Below are 22,174 nucleotides of genomic sequence, written 5' to 3'. Positions count from 1 at the left end.
TCCACCTGACTTTGCCCACCGCAAGGAGAAGAGCGCAGCTGCACAGCCTCCATCTGAACTAGAAACACCTGATTTAGAGTGGTTGTAAGTGATGGACGAGCAGGAGGAGCTCAGCGGGGCCTCTCAACCCTTGTAAGGCTCTTCCTTGCTGCACAGCGTCACTTTGGGGGAGTGAGAATGCCAGAACAGAGCCCATCCTTCCCTTTCTGTCGGTGAGGATAGCCAGAAAAGGCTCAGGAAACTCTGAGGACCAAGACAGCTGGATGAAATGCTGAGAAGAAAAGGGACGAGTCTTTAAAACACAAAGAATTTCGCTCTCCCCTCTCCAGTAACACGTCTCCCCCGGTCCATCATCAGTCACCACATCAGCTTCTCTAATTAAACAAGTCTGGAGCTGGCTTGGAAAGTAAGGCAGTGACTACAACACAGATTCTTATTAACTCGTGTGATGAAGTAGGAGCGTGTTTGGTCAATTGGTGACTTAACCTACTTTATTTTAATGAATTATCCATGACGTAGGATACACAGAGGTGCCTTGTCAACACGGCCTGAGATCATCACCACCGTCATCAGGCAAGCTCTGAAATTAGTTCTAAGTGGCAGAACTTTGTGTGGTCTAAAAATGTGTGTAAGCACCAGCCAAAATACATTATTATCTTCTCAGAGGTGTACCAGTACCTGCCTGATGCCATGAGGAGTCCCTGAACAGCATGTCACCATGTGTATATGAACTAGCTACAAGGAAAATTATAAACTGAGATTTTTTTATTATTATTATTATTATTCAAAAAAGCATTGAAATATGTGAACTGTGACAACTGCAGCTCAGATGATCTGCTTCAGAAATATGTGAGGTTTTTTAACAATGGAAGAACTTTGCAATCCGTTCAAGGATGGATTTACTTTCCAGAAAACTTCACCACAGAATTATTTTCTGTGGAATATAATTAACAGCTTGTAAATATCAAAATTCAGGTTGTTACCAAGACCCACGTGAAATAATGATGGCATCGAGAGCTGCTCTGAAAAATCAAAGGGGCTGTTCCCTAACACTTTCAGCCAAGTCCAGAAACCCCAAAACAGTTCAGTTTGCTCAGTTTTGTAACATTTCTTGCGGCAATGAGATTTGCTTGACAAGAGCCTTTGCCTGGAATAGACTGCTGGTGTCTGAGACAAGTCTGACATTTCCACTTCCTATTTAATTTTTAAGTAACTACTGCTTTAAAGTTCTGAGCCCAAGTTTCCTGCCCCAAGTAAACCAAGTCTCTTCATTTTTTACTTTCATTTTCCACTTCTGCTTTTCTTTGCCGGTCAGGTCTGAGCCCCAGTGGCACAACAGCCTTCCTAACCCTACAGTTCCCACATTTTCTGTACAATTGATCATCACTTCCTCCTTCCATGCCTGAATAAAATGAACTTCAAGGGTATGCATTAAAAAAAAAAACTAAAAATAGCACCACGTCTGCTCCCTTGCAGCTAGAGCAGACCTCTGATTTCAGTGCTGGGGATGAGGAGGCACCTAAGTTTCTGGAGGAAGGAAGAAACTCGGTGACTAATACGCTGTAAAAAAAGGGAGCCTGGACAGAATTTGACTCCGTGATGTCACAAACTGGAGAACAAAACTTCCCTTTCAGTGCTACTGTCGTGCAGACCTCAGCTGAGGACAGTAATAAACCAAGAGGCTTCTCCCTCTGTTTCCCTTCTGGCTTGCAGTTATTTGGGGAGAAAAATAACCTTCCTAACAACAGCTTCCTCATAAGGACCAGGTAAGAGCCTCACAGCAAGCAGGTAGCATGGCACAGCCAGTAGCAAAGAGTCGAAAACAATTTTTATATATATGCATTTTATAACATACATGCAGAAATCACACCTATATACACACATGCACAAATACAAGCCGTTCACCATGTTCAACTAAAACTACTTTTTGACCAAGTCTGGTCCTTCACATTCAAGTTTTAATAAAAGGAAATTTCAGGGAATAGTTTAGGTTTTTTTCCCCTCTTAGTCCCTCTGACAGGATTAATTATAATCTGCTTCAGCAATAAAATATTTAAGAAAAAAGAAAGACAAATCAAACCCCAAGCGTTCAACTACAAGCCACTTGGAGCGCACTTCCCATCTTTTCCCAATGTGTTAATCAGACACTTGAGTTGCTGGTGACCCTGAGGAGGGGAGAACGCTCCTTCCAACCTTGTTGCTGTGCTCTGCACTAGCACAGGGCTTTTTTGCCCAGCAGCAATCCAGGCAGAGCCGGCTGGTTTGGCACGATCTGGAAGGCTGTTGTGATAACAGACAGAACAAAAGGCACGAGAGCTGGCAGCTCTATAAAACCTGCTCCGAGCGCCGGTCCCCGCAGAAGCGCGCCAGCCTCGGCCACCAGCATGACCAGCCAGTCTCAGGGAATCCAGCAGCTTCTGCAGGCAGAAAAACGGGCCAAGGACAAACTGGAGGAAGCCAAAAAGAGTAAGTAGCTGCCCTGTAAGCTCTTCAGAATTACAGTGGCTCCCAGAAAAACATTTTTACCTGTGTACTGCAGGGCTGTGCTCCTCCTGTTCGCTCTTCTCACTTAAATCAGTGATGTGCCTTGAGCATTTACCCAAACCTGAACGTTGGTTTAAAATTCTCTGTGCACGTGTGTGCACACACACGCACCTTATTACCTTAAACAAGGTTCTCTTTGTTATATTCATCCTGTCAGCTGGCTTTATTCTTGCTTTATCTCAATGCCAATAATGGCATTACAGCCCTCCATTGCTATTTAAACTAGAAGCCTACATGCCTCTGTCTGCCAGCTCTGGAGGATCAGACTCCAAATTCTCTAATTTCTCCGTATAGGTCATATAAAAATTTCTCAGTGTTCCCCTTTACTATGCAATCTAGCAATCTGCCTTCTAACCTCAGCCAGGTTGCAAAAAATTATATGAAAACAAAGGGAGACTTCAGCACAACGATGGTAAACCCAAGTCATGGTACAGTCACAAGCACTGTCAGTGCAGTAACAGGGCATTCATATAAGCCTTGTTACATGGTACAAGTAATCAGCAAGTGATTTAATGTGCAATTTAAAAATAAACATCTTGTTTACCGAATGCCTAAATGCCCAAGGCATTGTGTGTTTACACAAACGTGTGTAGACATCTAATAACAATAAATTCAAATACTTATTTTGTAGTCATATATAAGCAAAAAAAATAATATTAACAAATATAAAAATTAAGGTGCCTGCTAGAATAATTTAAGTCAAAGAAAGAATTCTCCAGGCAGAGTCTTTCCATTGCTTATTTCCTTCCTTTTCTGCATTTGTCTCTCAGTGTTTTAATGCAAAATATGGGGACCTTATTCTCCTAAATGTAAGTACCAACCACACGAGTCACTGACCTGCATTAGCATCGAAACATTAATAGTGTTGCATGGAGTTATCTTAGAAACCAGCAGCAGGAAACAAAGTTGTCCTGCAGGATTCAGCTAAAATGTACGAAGATGTCATGTGGAGCAAGAGTTCCATGAAGGAATAATATATTTTGTTTTCCAGGGGGAAATAGAAGCCAAACAAAAATAATTTGTGTAGGTTCTATGTACGTTCTGCACGCAAATCAGCATTGCTGTGTGTTCAGTAATTATTAGTGTGATGCGTTAATTTGTGCAGCAGCATACAAAAAAAAAGAGGAAAGACAGTACTCCTTCCCCAAGCACCTGGCCACTGCCTGCACCTTGCAGAAGCAGCAGAGGGGTGGTGGGAAGAAGAAAAAAAACAATAATAAAAAAACAAAGATAAGGAAAAAAAAGGTGTTTGGGGGTTGCTGCTCCCAGCCTGAATGCAAAGAATAATTAAGAAATTATTCAACCCTTTTATAGGCAAAGAGGTGCTCTGAGTGGGATGGTTCTTCCCTTTTCATGAAGGGCAGAAGAGCTGCATTTGAACTCCAAAAATGTAAGGTGTCGCCAGAACATAAAAGTAATGCCTGAAGACGAGCGTCTTGTAGAATCCAGACACAGTTACGGGTGTATTTACTCCACAAAAAATGCTCTCCCCCGTCACCACCTCAGCCCCATGCAGAGTTGAGATAAAGTACCTTCCAAACCCCTCTGAGTCAGAAACTTGAACTAAACCCCTGCCTATGCTTACCTCAATGCTAACACACTGGTGGGAGGTTCTTGGGCAGCTGCAGAAAAACAACTACAAAGAATTTTGCTATCAGTAAAGCATCTAGAGTAAAAATATTTCATCAGGATGACTTCTCTATTACTTTTAAGGTGATTTTTTCCCCTTTATAAACATTTTTAAGGAAAATAAAAATTTCTCATACATAAAAATCTTGGGGAAAAATAAGATGGAGCCAGACTCTTTGCGATGGCATCCGTTCGAAGTGCAAGAGACAAAAGCACGAACTTAAGTAAAGAAAATGACTCTAGAGGTGTGAGGGAGGTCAAACCCTTTCAGTCTCAGCAGCTCTGTGTGATCCCATGAAAAACCTCAAGCATTTCCCAGAGATTTTATTGCTAAGTATAGGAGATCAAGGGTAAAAATGTCTAAATAACAAATGAAGTGGCATACTCATCTACAGTGGATCTTTTTTGTTCCTTTTAAATACTGGCAACAGTTTCTACTGGTGTGCAAACGGCACAAATTCTTCATAATTTTAGATCTCATGAGTACACAAGCAAGGCCAGGCCTTAACATTTCTGATTTGAGTTTTTCTAAGGATTAGTCCACCCTTGTGCTAAACCAAGCATTATAGCTAATCTAACAAAATAATTAGACCTCAATCATTATTATGTTCAGCATTACAAGAGCTTTGAAGTGAAGCTACAAAACAAAAAATTTAAAAACGTCCATGCTGTCCCTAATTTCAATATTTTTCATACCAATGTCCCTGTGTCACTTCCAATACCTAACCATACTAGTATAACTTAAATACTGCAGGACAAGACAAAAGGGATTCTTTTAGTGCCAGATCCAGTTATGCCAAACCAGAATTCCTTCAACAGTCCCTTCCCCAGAGTAATTCTGCAGATCTTCCCCAGAGTGATTCTGCAGTTAGATCAGCAGAAAGGATTGCATAGCTTGTCTCTGAGCGCAAAAAAAAAAAACCAAGATGAAAGGACATACACGAAACACAACCGATATCCCCAGTGCAGGCAGGTAACCCGTGCACACCCAGTTCGGTGAAACGAGGCGAGGACCTGCTGCTTCACCCCGGAAAATGCCAGCCCAGATCCACCTGGCACCACTTCAGACCAGCAGCTCCTGCTCAGGGACTGGGCTGCAGGTGGAAGCAATGAACCTCTATGACCTTCCTTTGTCACCGTGAAGAGGCGGCGACCGGTGAGCCCCACTGCGTAAAGACTGACTGGCAGGGACACAACCAGGAAAAGTCCTTCTCAGGGAAACTGGTGAAGCTGCCCTTATGCAAACCCTTCGGTGTTTACAGTTGGGGCTCACATCACCAAAACATAGCGTGAACACACATAGTATTGTATATAAACAACAAGCCTAGGTTTTGCTGACTCTTTGTAATGCAAAATCCGCTTTGGAATTAGCAAGTAAAGCAAATTATATTGATAGGCACGAAGGAAATCATTCTAAAGCTCCTCTGTACCTGCTTTTTCACGCTTCTTGCTCAGTAACATTTATTCCTGGCTTGCACTATCTTTCCTGTATCGTTGTCTGATATCCTTTATACCTGATAAATTATTAGTAGTTTGTTCGTAAATGCACACATGCAAGGCTGAAACTATTAAACTGATTAAACACAAACCAACATAATTCTGCAATTCTTTGGCTTTCTATGCACAGTACTGCTTTATCTATCATTTTTGCTTTAAGCATAATTTGGATCCCAGAAATAACCGAGCATTGTCAGAGCCAAGACATCAATTCCTGATAATCCTTTTGGGTAAAACAAGGGAAACAAATGTGTCATGAACACTAGGTTTAGCAAAACTTGTTTTCCTATAGATTTTTATATCTTGGCTTGAATGTCTAGCGCCTAATAAAACGAAAACGCAGATGAAAGATTTCAGGAAATCAGATTAAAACCAAATGTTAATCAAAATAAGATACTGTAAACAGAATTTTATGCATGGCGCTCTTTTGGATAATATCCAGGGCATATTTTATCTACTGAAAAAGCTATACATACTGATCAGCTGCTTCTATTGTATTTTATTAAAAGTGCAAAAAGGCCTTCTCAAAATGAGCATCTCCAAATCCCATTCTGCAGACAATTTAACACTCTTGAAGACAACTGAAACAGTCCTATTTAAAGAAAAATATGATTAATTTTTGGCAACTCCTTCACACGACAGGATTTCTATGCAGAAATTCCCCTAGGAGCCTTGACGATATGTTTGAAAACAGAAAGCCAATTTTAGCACGGCAGTTTTTGGAAGGCAAGATAACTTAGCGCTGGAGCGAATTAGAACGCGCTGATTTTGCTCTCTCCCATCTTTTTCTCACAAGACCTAAAAAACCTCAACAACCTAAAAATCAAGGGCAACAGTGGATCAAGGAGAGCGCAGCCCAGCTGCTTCGCTGCTCCCCATCTTCAAGGATGGGAAGGGGGGACAAAGGGGCAACAGCAAACCTGGCCTTTGGGGCAAAAGTCTTTCCAAACTTGGAGCAGAAAGCTCACACCTTGACAAAGAAGAAAAATATTGTAAGGTCAGACCGGTTTGCCCACGCTGCTGCATTTCTTGCCCTTTTTTTTTTTTTTTGTTATGACCTTGGCTGAATTGCAATACTCTGCCAAGCCTTCAGTGCATAAGGTTTGATTTCAGCTCTGCCGAGAATTCCATGCAGGAGATCAGCGAGACTTTGAAAAGGCAATCCCGCACTTAGGTAGCAGACGAGCGGTTAATAGCCGGCTGAGTAATTAATTTTGGTTTGTCTCTAGTGAAACAGCAGGTTAAGCTCTAGTTTCTGCTTAACTGAATCAGGTGCAGCATATGTACTCTCGCATATGTTGGCATTTGCCGATTCTGTCCACAACGTTGTTGAACTAGCAGTAATTTACTCACAGCTTTTCCACTTAATTAAATAGGAAGCAGCAGGTTCCTGCTGTGCCGGTCCTAAAGGCATCACGGAAAAATAAAGTGGCTGCCATCCTACCGTGACACCCTATGCATTGTGCTTACTCCAGTGCACTGTCAAGAGGTGACACTTATGTATATATATACTTTTTGGTTCACTAGCTACATTGTCAAAGGAACCGTTGTTTTACAGTTAATCTCCTTCCGTTTTGTGCATTTTAAATGGATTTTTTTATCTATCCGGTGGCCAAATACGCAACATATTTACTACAGATGGCCCCCCAGATGGAATTGGAAATTAAAATCTCACTGATTTTGAAATAATTTACTTTGCTATAAGAGAACCAGTCCCTCAGCTGGTGAAGTTGGCAGAGCTTCATCGTAGTTACTCCCCCCACACATCCCGAGCTCCAGCTCCAGAGAATCACCCCCCGGGCTCTGCTCCTACAGGAAAACTCTATGAAAGGGCAATCAGCTCCAAAGTGGGAGAATAAGGGGAATTTCAAAATACAGACCTAAACCTGCTTCCAGATTTTGTTGTCCGGGCTGATGTCAGGCTCTTACACAAATCTGTCAGTTCCTGCATACTGGTCCCAAGATTTTACGCAGTGAGTGGCAGAAGCCAGGGGAATACTCAAATACCAAACAAATACGAACTCTGGGAGACTACATGCTATCTTTTAAACTGTCTCTCTGCCCCTTTATAAGTAAGGATAGTGCCTCAGTGCTGGCAGGACTCTCAGAAATAATAATTAACTAAACAAGAGAGCACTGCGCTGGTGAACCCGGTGTCAGTAAAGCTGTCTACTTCCCAACCTGTAAAAACCCTTCGTACAGTCACACGCCCCAGGTCCCACAATAAACACACCCACAAAATCAAACACTGCAAGAACCAAGGCTAGAAAATGAAATTCACGTTTCAGGCATCTCTCTGCTTCTACTCACCCAACTGCAGGGAATGACTTTGGAAGGAGCCATCATCTGAGCACATAATCCACTGCTGGATTGAATCTCAAAAGTATAAAAACTACAACCTTCCTCTCAAGATTCAGCTTCTTCATGGTGTCGTGCTCAGTGGAAGCAGATTGCAATATGCCCCACACCTGGTAAGGCTTCAGAAGGCCAGCACAGGTATAACCAATCCATTGTAGCAGCCTGGAGGGAATAAATCAGAAATACCAATGCTCATCTTTCTACCCTAGTTGGAGCACATTCTTTAGGATTTCAAAAATTGAATTGAAGGTACTTTTGTGCTTGAATGGAAAGATTTAAAAACAAAAAAACCCACAAAAACTAACAAAAACACCATCAAAACTTACAAAAGTATTCGTACTGCTCAGTGGTGTTAAGCAGGTGGTTACATGTAAATAAATAAATGCATGTTTCACACATCAGATCCAGACGCCTTTTTCAGTTGCCTAGCCTCCACTCTTTAATTCTTGTGATATCCTAATTTAAGCATCTAAGCAATAGACTTTTAAGCCAAAGAAATTCCTTCCCGCTCTTAAAATTTTAGCCGTACGGCCAAAAGAGATCCTCAAAATCAGCCCAGGTGTCTCACATGTGACATACCGAATTTCAACGCAGGAGGTTTACAGCCCCATCGGTTAGAGTGGCTTTTTCCTCACCAAGTAGTGTAGCAGTCCTGTGGAGATCTATGAAAATTCTACTGACTTTATGCAAAACAGGTGGGCAGAGATGCATCATTCTGGGGTGGTTGTGGCATGTAGAAACTTAAGCGCCACATTGCCATCAAACCTTTTACTCCTATCTTTTATGTGACATCCCTGCTAGACCCAGCAGCTACCTTACGTCCAGTCCTGCAATGACATCCATGGGCTCGATTTGACAAACCCTTAGCATTTTACTCAAGACAAAGATAAAGCTGCTCACAGTGAATAAAACGTAAACCAGCCCGTTCAAGGAGGAAGACTCTACTACAGCCTAAAATGTCACCTTATGGATCATCCTCCTATTTTAAAAGAAAAAAAAACGAATACGACTTTTTAACAACTTCCATATTTTCTGTGCATTGGTAGAGAATATCACTGACCTCCTTTTTTTCTTAATCCCTCACCTCTGGGTTTAACAAATGTTAGGGGAGAAGAGGACAAAGCCTGAAGGTTGCAACTCAGATTGGTAGTGGTTAAGATGTTATCTTGCAGCACTTTGGAAATCTGCCAGCTCGAAGCAGAATCCCGTTGGTGCAGGATGAAGGGATGCTGGCAACCAATCAATACAGCAATTCTTACAGAATAACGTCTTTTCCCATCAGTGACAACTAAAATCTGTTATCTGGCTGTGACTATTGCTGATGAAGGAAAGATAGATATTTATTTAAACACTAAGCTGTGATTTTTTTTTTTAAAAAAAACCCCCACATTTATTATGAGAAAATGTGTAGCTCCAAAAAGACTTCTGTTAGCAAACCAACAAGCTTTCCATTTGCTTGCATACGGGGAGCTGGTCTCAGAAGGCGGGTTCTGGTGTGACTGGCTTTCATTTGGGACAAATTGTGAAGTAAATCCCTCTTTCTTTCCCCACTAGGAAAGTGAAAGAGGCTGAAGCAGGCCAAAGAAGAAGCTATAGCTGAGATAGACCACTACCGCTTACAGAGGGAAAAGGAATTCAGGAACAAGCAAACAAATGTAAGTAAAAAAACCTGCATATGTTCTTTTGTAGGGCCAGTCTGCTCAAAAGTAAAACAAGCACTTCAGTGTTACATGGAGACTTCTGCAAACCAACCTGGTCATACTGATTAAACAGAGATATTGCCTACGATGAGTATACGCTTCCCTCTGACTTCTTCCCAGGCTATGAACATATTTGTAGAAGGTACTGAACACCTTTGGAGAAGGTATCGTGGACATTTCACCACTAAAATTGTCCCGATTCTGTATTTGGTTCATGCTCATCCTTTGGAGAGGTATCTACCTTAAGGAAAAATACATTCGGGTCCTCTTTCTTGAACTCCAGGCACACCACATTCCTGTCTTGATTTAAAATAGATTTAAAATATTTCTATTTCTGTTCCACCTTACCTAACTTTTTGGACTGCATACAACGCTGCACCTTTGATGAGCTGAAATTACCAAAACTTTAGAGTTTTTCACTGTGTTTTCATACATAGTGAACATTGTCAGGCTGATATTTTCATAGCCAAATTATAGCGCATTTTATACATTTATGCCATCTTGCACTTTTCTCTAGTATTCTCATAAAGGTTCAGAAACCATTCTCTTTTTACTCGGTGACCTACCTCTTACATTTTTATTTTTGGGTTTGTTTTTTTTCCCCCTGATTGTTTTGTGCAAAGCTAAGGAAACTACATGCGCCAAAGCAGCCAAAAAAAAAAAAAAAGCCAAAGAGGTCAAACAAAAACAGCTTTACAAACCTGTCATTTCAGTTCTACTTCACATAAAACATTTTCCAGCAGAGATCACAAACCTTAGGAACAGATATACACAGAAAGTCTTCAACACACACTGCCAGCCCCCAGATACACTGTCATAGAGCCTGGCTAGGTGGAACTGTCTCATACGTACCATTTCAGATGTTTACTGACACTAAAATAAACACACCTCAAAAAATTTGTTCACCTTTTCAGTCAAGCCAGACTTGTTTTAGGTCTGAAACAGCAGAAAACATGTTGCTTTGGTGTGAGCTCGATTTTTTTCATCACAAACAAAACAGAAGCTGCAGGGAACGGCCACTGCTTGTTGACCGAGCGTTTCACACGAGCAGGACAGAGCACATATTGCTCCTCAAATGACAGCCCGTTGTACAAGATCACTGCAGTCCTCCTTCACGTTCCCTGACCCCATTATGTCGAACATTTACCCAGACGAATATCATCATTATTATCCTCTGCCTGTAAGGCAGACAGGAGTTCCAGCTAAGCCAGTGCACAGGGAAGTCTGATGCCCAGTTCACTTTACTGGCTCAGGTATTCAGACACAAGTATTTCTAATTCTTTGTCAGTCTCATTTAACACTATTCCTCCTCTCTGCAATGCTGTATCCCAACAGGGGTAAGTTTTCTCATACTATGAGATGTTTCACATTAGTCCAGAATGACCAGCAGCAGCAACAGAAAATAACGATTAATTTGATGTTTAAGCGACAATACGTGAGATCTTTTTTCAACATATACAGAATTTAAACTCAGATCTCCAATATGTTTTGCTAGTGCTCATGGTGTTTGTATTCAGGGTCTGAGATTAACAAACTCTGGAGGTGGGCAGCCTGATTCTGGAGGTGGGAAGCCTGAGGCTTCCAAACTGGTGTCGTATTTTAGCGACTTTGGAAGGACACCAGCATAAAACCAGTAGGGGCAAAATAAGGGACAGACCTTCAAGGTCAGAAGAAATCTTCAATGACCCAGAGCATTGTCTGCATTCTGACATGAGAAAGGTCTTTAAATTCAGAAGTAGAAAAGGGGGAAAAAGTACATAGAAGAGTAAGAATCAACTATCTCAAAGTACGGTGTTAGCATAAACTGAGAGTGCAGGTTCCCAGCCTACAGAGGCTCTTCTTAAAATTATAATACTTTTCTTGAGTTTTTTCAGAAATATTTAGTAGTTGGATAACATGCAACCATCTAGAATCTCTCGAAAATTATTTTCCCCAGTGGAAAAAAATCATAAATCTGGTCTAAGCTGAACAATCCTTCCCACATGGGACCCTTACAACTTGTCTAAAAGCTAAAATAAAAACGCCAGCTTAAAATACTTCCTATAGAAAAGTATAATCTCTTCCTGATATTTACATTTATGTGCACGCCCTGTGTCTCTTCCAAATTGGAAAATGTTTTACAGCTGATTTACTGACTTTTTACTACGTTGCCAGGTACTGATAAATAGAATTGCAAAGGTGATTTGTGCAAAAGATCTTAGCTCAGCTGCTTTTTCTTCTTTTAAGGGCTAAGTTTGGCTGAAATGACATGGACAATGAAGCTCATGGGTTCCCCGTTGTTTCTGGTCATCCTCTAGATACCCCACTAACATCACAGGTTAGCTGCAGCTGCTAGTCCACCCCAGAGAACGGTGGCAAGAACAAGAGGAATACGTTACTTATTCCTTTCTTGATCTGGCAGCACGCAGAAATGTCTTCTGCTCTCCCCCATGGAATTCTTTAGCTGGAAACCAATTTTTCTGTCGGTATCCGAAGGGCTTTTCCATAAGGGAAGAATTCAAGGGATGTTGGGGCAGTGGGGGAGGAGGGAGCAAAGTCACAGATTTGGAACGCGTGCATCTGTTTATAACATAACCTTGCTAAAATGTTCAGCGAGCCTAGAGTCAATTAAATTCTAAGCGAATGTCCTGATATTGGCTGTGCCAGAAGCTGTCTGGTATTTCGCCAGATAAGAAAACGTTAACATTAAAAGACCTTCTCTGAGGCCTGTTGAGGGTTATACATCACTGGCTGGTGAAGACATTTCGAGTACTCTGAAACTGTAATTATGCATTGTCGGGAAGGCTTTCCCGTGTTTTGCTGCCTAGCCACCCTCACTTCATTCTCAGCGAGGCCAACTGAAGCCCATCGTTGATAGAACATAGTTGACTAGTCATTAAAATAGAAAACAAATTAAAACAAGCGATGCAAAAGACAAACCAGGCACAATGTTGATTCCCACAGGGAGCGGGGAAACTTTCATTACATGGGGTGATTCCCATTGCTAATGAGCATATGAAAAGGTTCCCTTTAATCTTGTTTTTATGGATACAGTTCAACCTAGACCATACCCTGACTGCCAGGAAGTGCTGTAACATGTTTGCATTACGTTTATGCTAGATGACGAAGAAAATGCCATCATATATAACCCTTTATTTTGCTTAGAGGGCTTCTGCTTTTCAGGTAATGGGCTCCCAAGGTAACCTCTCTGCTAAAATAGAAGAGCAAACAACAGAAACCATCCGAAACCTCACCAGCAGCTACCACAAGAACATGGAGAGCATGATGAAAAAGCTCTTGAGCACAATATGCGACATCAACCCTGAAGTTCACCAAAACTTCAGACAGGCAGCTTAAGATCCAAGGATGTGCTGGGGAAGGATGTTTGTAAAAAGTAGCCTTCGTTCCCAATAAGCATAAATATTTCCTCATTTATTGTTTCTGTATGTGCAATTAAAAAAAGAAACACAAACAAAAAAAAACCACTAAAAGCCAAAAGCACACAGTTCCACATAAGCTTTTGATGTGACAAGAATGATGCAGGGTTTCACAACCGTTTGTTGAAATACTGTTTTCTTTTGGTTGCTAAGCCCCTGTCATTTAGACAGGGGCAAGTCAACAACAGCAGAATAAATGATTATTTGACACCAGCAGCTTTTCAGTGGGGGCCTTGATTCCTTTTCTCTTATTAAATGTTCTGTACTAGGATGTGGTGTTGCATGAAGCTGGTTTATCCCAATCTTCATTGCACTTCAGATCATGAGAAACTGAATTATTGCAAAAAACTTAAAATGAAGAATTTCTGTTTTCCTTGTGACACACAGACTGGTCAGGTTACGGAACATACATGAACTCTGTAGCTTTTGGTCGAAAAGAACAGATCAAAACATTTTCAATTTTGTATGCTAATTTAAAGAAAAATATAGCTGACTTGTACACAATTAAGTTCGAAAGCTGTACTCACGGTATTGTTTAACTCCAACACAACCTTTACACAGCTTTATTAGGTCTGAAAAATAAGAACAGCATTTATGAAATTGCTTTGGTTCAAGGTGCAGACTTGGCACGTTCATCATTATTTATCCAGTTACACCGAATGCACAGGAATTCCTGGGCTCAAACTCTACACGGGTTACACTAAACGGTACCTTAACCCAAGTTGTTCACAGAAATCACATCAGTTAGAGCTCACTTCTGTCATCCTAAGTGACCTTGAGCAATACTTCCCTCTGCGATGGCACAGATTTCCCCTGGAATAAATTCTGCTGAAGTTAGAAAAATACAATATGATCTGGTGCTTTCAAGGCAAAGCCCATTAAATCTGATGGGAGGCACTGATGAAGTGGGGGTCTGGCACACATCTGCACCTCGAACCCCCTTAATGCCTTGCCTCCACTACAAAATTACACTGCATTAGAAAAGAAGCTTGAGAAATTGCAACGATTAGCAAACAATAGACATGACTTTCAGTCCACATAGACACAGATAAATCACTGCAATTTCACAGCAGCTAGTCATAGGCAATCTCTTGTTCCAGCCAGGTTTACACAGCTGACATGCTGTCATGTGGAAAATGACCACAAAGCTGTATTCAACTTAATGTCAGCAAACAGGACTCCTCAAGGCTGTGCCTGGATGCTACATAAGCTCAGAGCCCTGATTGTTACAGTCTCCTGTGCTTGATTATATTCTCTGGGGATGCAAGGATGCAGAAGAACTGGAGAGACTGGAAATCCTACTGACATCAGCTGAAAGGCTCATTTATTTCGGAGTGCTTTGAATCACGTCGTGATAGGCTTTGATTTACTGAGGGGATCAAGGAACTCCAGACACTCATCTCTCACCAGAACTCACTGCAGTGTCCAGGACTGCTCTGCTTTCCCTTCTGGGCTGCCTCAGCATCCTTGCCACCAGTCATCACTGCTAAGCACCCAGAAATGTTTCAGGTTCAGCTGCAGAACTAAAGCGATGGGGTTTCCGTTGCCAGTCGCGCGGGATAAACAGCACAAGCCCCGACATGGTGAGGGCAGAACCGCTGCGGTGCGGTGGCCAGTGAACTAGAGAAGCAGTTTTCCAATCCAGATTACATGAAATAAAGCTTTGTCTTCCTGCATTGCCCTGCTTCTTTTTATAGCGTTCCCCCTTGCCCACATTTTTGCCAAAATCTGTCTTCTATCGCCAACTGCTTCCGCTCTCCTTTCAAGGCTACTCTCTACCCCTCTGGTCCTAACAGCCACAAGCAAATCTCTTGTTTAAATCTTCTTTAAAACACATTATCCCATGAATACATCCTCCTTGACAAAAGCCCAAGCACAGAAGCCACCAGCAGCATGGACAAGCGCTGTCTGGAGGGGACCTGCCTGTACCCTGGCTTTCAGCTGCATACCTGAGATATAAATTGGGTCTTAAGTACTCAAACTTCCTGAACATGATTTATGCAGCTCGTTACATGGATTGGAGTGAATTTCTCTGGCTGTTTTCCCTCAGTGTTGTTCTTCGAGTTATAATACCGTCACAATGTGATTCCCTTTCACAGGTGATGAGGGAATATCTCTGAACTCATGCAGGTAAGATAGAATATGTTGCAAGTCAAAGTAAAACAAAACAATCATTAAGAATTAATACTATGCTCTATGTAGAGGTTTTCTACTGACTTTCCCATTAATTTCTGAAGAGTTTGGAAGCAGAGATTTGGGAAGTGAAAACCAAGTGTTAATCTATTATGTGGATTACGATATTAACTGAAATCAGATTTCATTCCTTCTATATAGTTGCATCAATTAATTTTTCCATATTAAGACATACTTAGAAGTTCATATAATCTGTAAATCACAAGTCATTCTTGTAAATGATCACACATAGAGGATGTAAGTGTATGTGTGAAGCTCTTTACAGAACAAAATATTTTGGTCTCTGACTGAAAACATTTTGAAGTGCAAGGGCTGTGAGCTATATCTCCCTATGAGATGGGACAAGCCGACCTGCTGTTGCAGAACTCAGGAACTACAACAGGACAGGTGACAACAGGCTGCCAACGACACATAAACACAGGAGATGCGAACCTGCAGATACGTACTTTCGCAAGCAGCCTTGCCCAGAAGCAACCTTAAGTGCAGAGGAAGCAGGGAAGACATCTATCTGTAAGGATTTATTGAGCATCCGTGCAGCTAGGGGCTGTGTGGAACTTCGGGTACACATCTAGGCAGGGTGAGACTTCCAACAGAGTCTGGGGAAGAAATAAAACCATGTTTTTAGGCTGCAAGCAACAACTTCCAACATTTGCCAGTGGCATTGGCTCTTAGCTATATTGACAGGCAGGTTATGCTGTCATCAGGGAAAGACCTAGCTCTTGTTCAATAGTAGCAACTCTTAAAAAAAGAAGGATGATGTGATCCACTTAAAAGAGAGACCTCACCTTCAACTGGAATTGCTCTTTCCCGGTCACTTTCTCCACATCCTGCGGCAAAGAACATTCCCTGACCGTCCAACAACCGAATGGGGAGCCAGGTACTACTGCAAATAAACAGAAGGGGAGAAAAAAGCAAAGATTTTGGGGTGAGTGCAGCAATTCCAGTTCTTTTCCACTGCAGGAACCTACCACAGTTGTGTGTTGACTGAGCAGGAAACTCATATGTTATGTAAAGTTCTGTTCTGCGTCATGCACACAATGCACATACCGCAAAATATTTTCATCACAGAAAGAGAGGCAACGCCTGTCACACAACACACAAGTGCCATATATCCCTGCCAGGTTCACAGTGGCCCGTCCTTCACAGATTTGATTATTCCACGTTTTACGGTAGTGTAAGGCACTTCAAACCCTGAGTCCTCCCCGAGGAATGTTAACGCTTGTTAGAAGTACATGACCCAACCAGTATTACTACAAAACACTTGGAAAATGTTACATCGGAGTGCTATTAATACACTCTATTGCACTTACAGGACATGACTGCATGTGGAAAATCTGATGACTTGCAAGCTTATTAACTTACTGAGATTCCTCGTTGCTTTTATGAAAGATATGCCACAACTGAATTACATGACCCAGGGCGATTTCTGAAAGCCTCTGTTTCCCCAGATATCTGATTTATTTACAGGTACATCGGAATCCAATACACTAACAAATTTCACTTCTGGAAGGGCAGAAATTTTGAATAGAGCTGTGCTAGTCTGGTTAAAAGCAAGCTTTCTACGAAACACCATGCCAGAAAAATGACCTCAATACTTGCTATTAAATAGACTTTGCTTTAAGAAATCCAATATTTATAATTCAATTCACTTGTAACAAACCAAATAGAATAAAACATGAACATACAAAGATCAGCAGCATATATAGCCTAGGTGTATAACTCCCTCTACATATTTCATGTAAATATTCATTTTTTAGTCCTGTGGCACTGATTTATTGTAGAAAATAGATGGATACGTTTATGTTACGTAACTGGTTTGTGCATAATTTAACCATGAATGTGTCACTTTGGAAAACAAACTCAGACTTACTTGTGGGAAACAGTGCAAATCCACGAGGAACCCCATTGCTGCCAGTGAGATAATTCATACCTTTGCTTAAAACTAAGCAAAGGTGAAGTGTGGCAGCAGCTCAGAGAGCAGAAGGGAGACCTGACAGCGAGGACAGGCTGCCAGGGCACCGCGGCAGCTGGAAATTGCTTCTGCTCTATGATCCACGTGCCTTCTCTGCACCCAGCAGCTGCCCTCCGCCCCCCACCAGCACCCCAGTTCTACCATCCCAGGAACAGGCACCGTGACCCTCTAACAACCTCAGGACCTGCTTTGTAACCTACTTTATAAACCCGGCTCCCCATGCATCAGGAGGATGCATGTATTTTCCCTCTTAGTCGTGTTTTCCCAGCTGTTAGCAGTAGCAAAGCACATTTAATAAATGAAACGATTATGTCTTATATCAGATTAACACTTCCTAATGACATATCTACTAATATCATTTTCAAGGGGGGACAAAAAAAAACAACAAACCAGCACTGTTTGCTATTAACTGCTCTGTCTGCAGGTGCCATGAGAAATGTTTCTGATGCAGCCAAACCTGTTCAGCACGTTTTCCCTAATGGTTTTTACATTCAGCTTGGAGTCAGTAAACTAACGTTCAGCACTTTTCTTTTTTTTTTAACCAATTTTCTACCACATCATTTCTTGAATATGCTTTGGAGTGACCCAAGCAAGTGACACCGAGACAATAATTTACTCCAAGATAAAAAGTCTGCAGAATCTCCCCACATTTCTGTAAGAACTCCGATTCTTGCTAACTTACACAATTTTTAGTTACAGATGCAGATGTATATAAGCACAAATACATACCCTTTAAATTAAAAAAGTTAATTTTCATTATTCTTTCATTTTCTGATTTTGACCATAATCATCTATGCTGGAAAAAAATAAACAAAAACTATGCCACTGCCTGTTTGTGTGTCAAATTCAAGCCTCGATTACTCACCAGTTTCCCCTTAATCACCACTAAAAATAGCGATTATTCACCATAAATGCTTTTGGACCTGACCTGGGAGAATGCTCTCTGAAGCAGTTACAGGTTTCCTGGAAATAATGCTTCCAAACTTTTGGTTATGTAGAACAGTTGTAAGAAAAACTTTCCATGACATTTTTTTCAATGGGCTCACGCTTCACTTTGTGACGCTGCATTATTTTCACCGAGAGCAACTTGCTTAAGGTAACTTATTCTGAAGCTCAATGTGATACCCTCTGGAATATTGCCCGCTTGAACAGAACAAACGGATATGCAACGTGAAAATTTATCACAGCTTTCACCTGTACAGAAATTCAGTAATTCCACAGCATAGCACAGTGCTTTAAAAATTGGATTCACTTGTTTGAGATGTGGCTCGTTCAAGCACTAAGACCAATATTTATACTCATTGGTGGTTAAGAAAGATGTCATATTCAGAAGAAAATATGTTCTACACAGAAGCATGTAGACTTGTCAGCAAACACTGAATGCAGTCATATATACCAATACATTATTAATTGCTTTGTGGATAGTAAAGTCAAGTCCCTGATGTGCTGCAGAATGAAAATATCTTTCCTCTCCCCAAAACGGTGAGCAAACTTGTGTCCTGCACATAAACATGGACTTTAGCATTCCTCAAACTCTTCTGCAGCTTTTAAATTAAACTTGAGATTTGTTCTCTAACACCAGGTAGAAAAAGATAAGATTGGATGCGTACCAGTTAAGGCAGCATGTAATTAAAACCCAAAGCATTAACAAAAACTGCACTATGCAGTTTATAGTTGAGACGCAGGCATAAAGCTTAATGAGCCCCTTTGTTTTCTCACCCCCCTGTGACTTGTTCTAACTCGTTTAAGTAATCTTTTGCCTTGTAAACTTCAGGTCCATGAGAGGTGAAGATCAGTTTGAAGGTGCATATAACATGACGAGCTAATGCCCTAAGGAAATTGCTAGAGGCGCAATGTCCAGCTCCTCTGCATTGCAGCAGCTTCCACCAACCACCGGGGTGCCCTGTGTGTTTTTTACGGATTTGCTCCAATACAAATGAGGCAGAGAAGGTCTGTTTTCCAAAGATCACACTACTAACGCAACTGAAGGACTTGAAGTCACCTCTCCATCATTCTAGATACTGAATTCATCTCCCTGTCACAGGATCCTTGCCCAAGTTAAATGTCTACCACACTGAGAGCAGATGCTAGAGGAACTAGCTTGTTGGTTAGTCTCTCTCATAGCCACTACTGCCATTGAAAAAAATGAAAAAAAAATAAAAACAAAACAAAACCATAAGATCCCAAAATGTTCCTGCCCTCTTACTTTCATCAGGTCATTTCTCGCAAATCAAACCTAGAATCAGAGAACGTGTTGGGCTGGACATAACCTGCTTTTCTTTGCTTCAAATGCATATCCTAATTTATTCCCATCACAACCTCCTTAATTTCTACTTACTTGATGGATCCAGCTTCCAATTACTTTTTCAAATCAGCATTTTCATGTTTCCTCCAACAGGAATTCCTCACAGACACACACAACATCATTTCTTTTTCCCCTGCCACACTCCTCGTAAGAAGCCTTATTTTGCCACAAACCCCACCAAAAAAGCATGACAACCACAAACCAAATTATGGTACGAGACTACTGACTACCATAATACTCAATAACGTCTCAATAATTTCTTTGTTTTCTCACATTTTTATAAACCTCCAAATTCCAAACCTTCTTCATATAAATACTGCCTATTTATTGTGTAATTTGAGCCAGTTCTTAATTTGTAGCTGCCTGCCATTCACAGCTCATGCAAAGCTGAGCCTAACTGTACAAGGAGAGGAGGAAACCATCAAAGTTATTTCTTAACCAATCTATCATCTGTCATGCCCACCTCCAAGCGTGCCACTGCAATGCTGGTAGGCAGACTCATCTGTCAGATGTACAAAGAAGGGAAGGGTCTACTGCTTTGCCATTACTGCTAGCTAATCTTATTAATGTAACAGTATCTATACAATAATTAGATGTCAGAAATAATGGGTACCGCTCTAGTACTGCCCTCTTCTTGTTTTATTTGACTCTGTATTTCAAGAAAAAGTAATCCAGCGGCCTCTCATGCTGACCTTTATCAAGTATTTCTGAGATCTGCAGCTCAGCTTTTCTAATCTTACCTTGACTCCTCTTCGGTAACACACACTGCTCCTCCCACTTCCTTACAGACTTCCCCAATTACCTCAATATTTGCAGTATTCCCTAAAGTACCACTACATGGATTGCTATTATCTCTTACCTATTTTATCTATTAACCTTAGGAACACCAGCAAGCTATAGTTGGCAATCACCATGCTTACAAAAAAAAAGGACAGCAAAGGGGCTGTGCTTTAAAGGCATATATGGAAATCGTTTGCCATTTAGGACACATTTTGCATTTTCTTCTAAAGGAAAAAGAACTAGATATTTCAGAAGCAAAGCCAGTGTATCTCAACTGAGCCTCTCAGCTGTTTTGCATTTGGTGAAGTGCTCACATATTTTTTAAATATGTTCCTACTTGCCTGTATTTTTCCCCACACATTTTCTGTTGCTCACTCCTCTTGAGAGTCCTTCAAAAGGCAAAAAGCCACCTGGGGATGAAGATGTCCTGAATCTTTAACTCGAGCTCCACATCCTGTTGTTTTCCAGGTTGACTGCTAGGTTCTTAGGTTGGTGAAGCTGTGCATCTGCCTGGGGATGGGAAACAGACTCCTGGAGAGCAGGGTGCTTCGGGAGAAACAGATAGTTTGGGAGAGAAGGAATAGTCAGCGTAAAAGAAATAATAATAGCATGAGACAGTAGTTAAAGCTGGAGATCTGCAGGATCATCCCCAGTCACATTCTGTCAGTAGAACCGGCAAATGATTTACCAAATCACTTATTTTCTAATTGAAATGTTTGGGGCTTTTTGAAAGCTGAAATTCAGAAATACTGTCCCCTCTCACTCTGTTTTTTACAAATTGCAGGTTTGGCCATGTGAACAGATTGTGTGACATTGCTGATTCCAGGTAAAAGGGGAAAGAATTGGTCTGCTTCACAAACAAACTCAAACCGCAACATTTTGCTCTGTTGGTTTTGGTTACTGCTATTTAAAAAAGGAAAAAAAAGAAAAAGAAAAAGGCCTATAATCTTCCAGCTTTCCATACAGCTCAACATGGTTTTGAAAACTATTGCTCGCTTCAAGAGGCAGAGCAGCAGCAGAGACATACAAATACTCTGAGCACAGCGGGCAGGAGAAATCCTAGGGGTTCTGCTGTGTATTTGGGGCAAGATTTCAAAAGCACCACTCTTATTCAGCCTCCTGCGGAGACAGACACATATCCCAAAGCAGCCAAGGTGATTTGGAGGTGCTAAGCTTCTCTGGTGAAAAAAAAAAATTAAAAGTCCCAGGTATTTGGTGCTTTCCATATTTAAAGCTGTTATTTAATCACATAATTAAGTTTTGTTATTAAAAGGTAGTGCAGAAGGCTATCCCCGACTAGAACCGAGTGCTAATTCCTCCTCCAATCAGTAGATGGCACCATGAATTCATCGAACAGGTTGGAGACCAAAAAGAAGTATAAATTTATCCCCCAAAAAAGGGGGGAAAAAAAAAAAGGGAAAAAAGCATACACCCAACCTGACACACATAAATCAGGAATTAAATTCAGAGGGTGTAACTTTCCCCCTATTCCACCCCTCCAAAAATAAAATCAGCTGTGAAGCACGCTGTGTTACACCCCGGTGCACGAAGAACAGCTATGCCGAAAATGTCCCCAGCCTTGCCCCGTCACTGACCTACATTGTCTCATAACCTCCTGTGAGACTTAAAAAAAAAAAAATTAGGAAGAAGTAAAAAAAAACAGAAACAACAAAAATCACCACCTTTTCCTCTGTCCTCTTCTTGCTCTGAACAGCATCTCCATAGGAAGGAGGATGCAGGTACAAGCCACCGGGGAGCTCAGAGGAGATGCTGGGCAGAT

General features: G+C 41.3%; 1 protein-coding gene across 1 annotated transcript; it reads left to right on the top strand.

Annotated features, from left to right (window-relative positions):
- The first annotated feature begins 2,384 nt into the window (after window positions 1-2,384).
- ATP6V1G3 (ATPase, H+ transporting, lysosomal 13kDa, V1 subunit G3) lies at window positions 2,385-13,064 on the top strand. The gene is given in 3 exon segments (XM_009867888.1): window positions 2,385-2,466; window positions 9,583-9,683; window positions 12,891-13,064. Coding segments are annotated over 3 exon segments (357 nt in total).
- The last annotated feature ends 9,110 nt before the right edge of the window (window positions 13,065-22,174 follow it).

The sequence above is a fragment of the Apaloderma vittatum genome, unplaced genomic scaffold, assembly GCF_000703405.1.
Source record: "Apaloderma vittatum isolate BGI_N311 unplaced genomic scaffold, ASM70340v1 scaffold10114, whole genome shotgun sequence".
NCBI classification, from domain to species: Eukaryota; Metazoa; Chordata; class Aves; order Trogoniformes; family Trogonidae; genus Apaloderma; species Apaloderma vittatum.
Note: the sequence above shows the minus strand (reverse complement) of the source record. Positions and strands in the feature narration are given on the sequence as shown.